Source organism: Amphimedon queenslandica, unplaced genomic scaffold (assembly GCF_000090795.2).
Source record: "Amphimedon queenslandica unplaced genomic scaffold, v1.1 AMPQUscaffold_13243, whole genome shotgun sequence".
NCBI classification, from domain to species: domain Eukaryota; kingdom Metazoa; phylum Porifera; class Demospongiae; order Haplosclerida; family Niphatidae; genus Amphimedon; species Amphimedon queenslandica.
Window position 1 is genome coordinate 41741 of NW_003546521.1, and position 2647 is coordinate 44387.

Consider the following 2647-nt stretch of genomic DNA (forward strand, 5'->3'; position numbering starts at 1 on the left):
GAGGATCCACACCACTCCCACCAAGCTTACGACAATCTAAGAAGACACGATCATACCTTCCCTTTTCAATAATCTCCTGTATTTCTTCCTTTCTCTTTGTCTTTTCAACAGGATTACTCATCTCATCCACATGACTGACTATTACAATAACATGGCATTGATTAAGAGCTTTGTGTGCTTCATTTCTGACAACTGTTAGCCACTGATGAAGCTGTTTGACTGCTTTCTTTTCCAATATATTGACTACTATCAGGAACACACCACCAGAACCTTGTAAGAGATTCTCTATGACAGCACTGTGACTGGAGTAGTATTCTGAATGACCAGCAAAATCATGAAGAATGATGTTACCCAGTGTCCTGTGTTGTAGTTTATAAGGAATGATACCAGCAGTACAGGGCACTACCCCTCCAACATTTCTAAAGGAACCAAGAAAAGTAAAACTAGCTGTGTCATTGATGACATGACTAAGGGTACCTTTACCAGCTCCAGGATTACCCACAAGGAGGACGTTAACATAAGAATCAATTGGATGAGATGATTTTATACCACCAAACTTCTTCAAGACAGAAAGAGTATCAGTGTTACCCTCCTCCTTAGCTAGTTTAAATGGTGTTCTCCCCTTATAGTCTTTAGCCAATGGATCACATTTACCAGTTAATAGTAAATATTCAGCAACTGCAGAATAGTCCCAACGAGCAGCCCAGTGAAGAGGTATCCGCCCCTTCCAGTCAACAGTCATTGGATCACAGTGACACTCGTCAATGAGATATCTCATCACATCAACTTGGTTACCTCGTGCAGCCCAATGAAGACAAGTCCAATCCAGTCCACCTCTTTCCTGTGGGTCACAGTGATATTTAGTGATGAGATCTTTTGTAACATCTAACCAGCCATGCCTTGAAGACAAATGAACCAAACTAGTATCAATCCACATATCATATTTTCTTTTAATTTTATTTGGTTCCTTCACTAATGGTAGTAAGCGGGCAGCTTCTTCATGATCTCCTTTCACAAACGCAGTCCAACACTTGTCCTCTAATGACATCTTGAGATCAGTTAATTAGATTCATTGATACCCACCCACACATTATGAATATCAAAAATAGAGAGAAAAACACATGTACTTAAATGGAATAGTATTTATGTTATCATACTATGGGCGTGTGCTTTTGCCATAGCAACTTTTGATGTGCCATGGGTGTTATATACCCATAAAGCCCTCCATACACCAGGCAACATGTTGCTTGCAACATTTGTGGTTACCTTGATTTTGTAATCAACATGTTGCTAAAAATAGAACTCAGCCGGTTCTATTTTTGCAACAGTTGCTCAAAAGATCAAAGTAACCACAATTGTTGCAAGCAACATGTTGCCGTTTTATAGCACTGTTACTTATTTTGACAAAGTGGTTTGACAAGTAAACCAATGAAGCCATAGATAAGTGTAGGGCATGTGCTAGACTCATTGTGGCTATAGTGTAAATTAGATATCTACCTGTCTGGAGGGTGTATGGCCCTTGAAAAAAGTGGTCTCGGGCTACGCCCTCGACCACTTTTCTCGCGGGTATTATATGCCCATAACACCCTCCAGACAGGTAGATATCCAATACTTTGTAATAATAAAATTTGCTGTTGATTGTGTTCAGAAATTATTTTTACAAATAATCAAATTTAATACAAAATTACATGACATCTACAAATACATCTACATTGTATGTGTGTTACTATTTATAGTACATGTGTTATATCTCTTTAGAACAAAAACTGAATGTATGAACGAACGTAATGAAAGCAAGAATAGAATGATGAAAGAACAAACGAAAAAAACGTGTGTGCATTACAAAAACAATACTTAATATTGTAATACCTACGCACATACATAATAATTGTTAATAACCATAATAGTCATGAATAATAATAAGTATGCATGTAATGTAATAATAGATTGATAAATTGGTAGTTAGTGTAGTGTATGCAAGTACATGTATAGTGATACCAAATTTTATCTATATAAAGATACCACATTTCTCCCCCTTTAAGTGTATCGTGAGGGAGAATATCGATCGATAGGAGGTCGGGACCTTGACGAATAACGAGTGGGAACCGGACGATCTGCTTGGGCAGGTGGAGCTGAGGCCTCAGGAGCAGGAGGGTTATGTGAGAACTGATCATGTCCTATCCAGTCATCATCATCATCTGATACTATATCATTATCATTAGAGTCAGTGTTTTCTTCAAAGTATTGTCTTCTCAACTGATCAACATGACGACGCATCAAGCCATTTTCAGTTTCTACTTGATATGAGATAGGACCTGTGATTCGTACAATCTTTCCCGTAATCCATTTTGGACCATTATAATTTCTAACTAAAACTTTCTCACCTAATTTAAACTGTCTGAGAGGTCTTTTAGTGTTAGTGACACTCTTCTCTTGTTTCTTCATTACCCTATCAGCTGTATCTGGGTGGAGTAGATCAAGATGGCTTCTCAACCTCCTCCCCATCAAGAGTTGAGCCGGGGATACTCCTGTTGTTGACTTGGGGTGATGCGATATTGAAACAGAAATTGGCTCAATCTCTTTTTGATTGATCCACTTAGCTTCACCATTGCCTGCTTAAATGTTTGGACTGCTCTCTCAGCGAGGC

At 38.5% G+C, this 2647-nt stretch overlaps 1 protein-coding gene across 1 annotated transcript; it reads right to left on the reverse strand.

Annotated features, from left to right (window-relative positions):
* Positions 1-2037: 2037 nt before the first annotated feature.
* LOC105313694 (uncharacterized) lies at positions 2038-2505 on the reverse strand. The gene has a single exon (XM_011407333.1). It carries the CDS (start codon positions 2503-2505, stop codon positions 2038-2040), a length of 468 nt encoding a protein of 155 aa, XP_011405635.1.
* Positions 2506-2647: the final 142 nt, after the last annotated feature.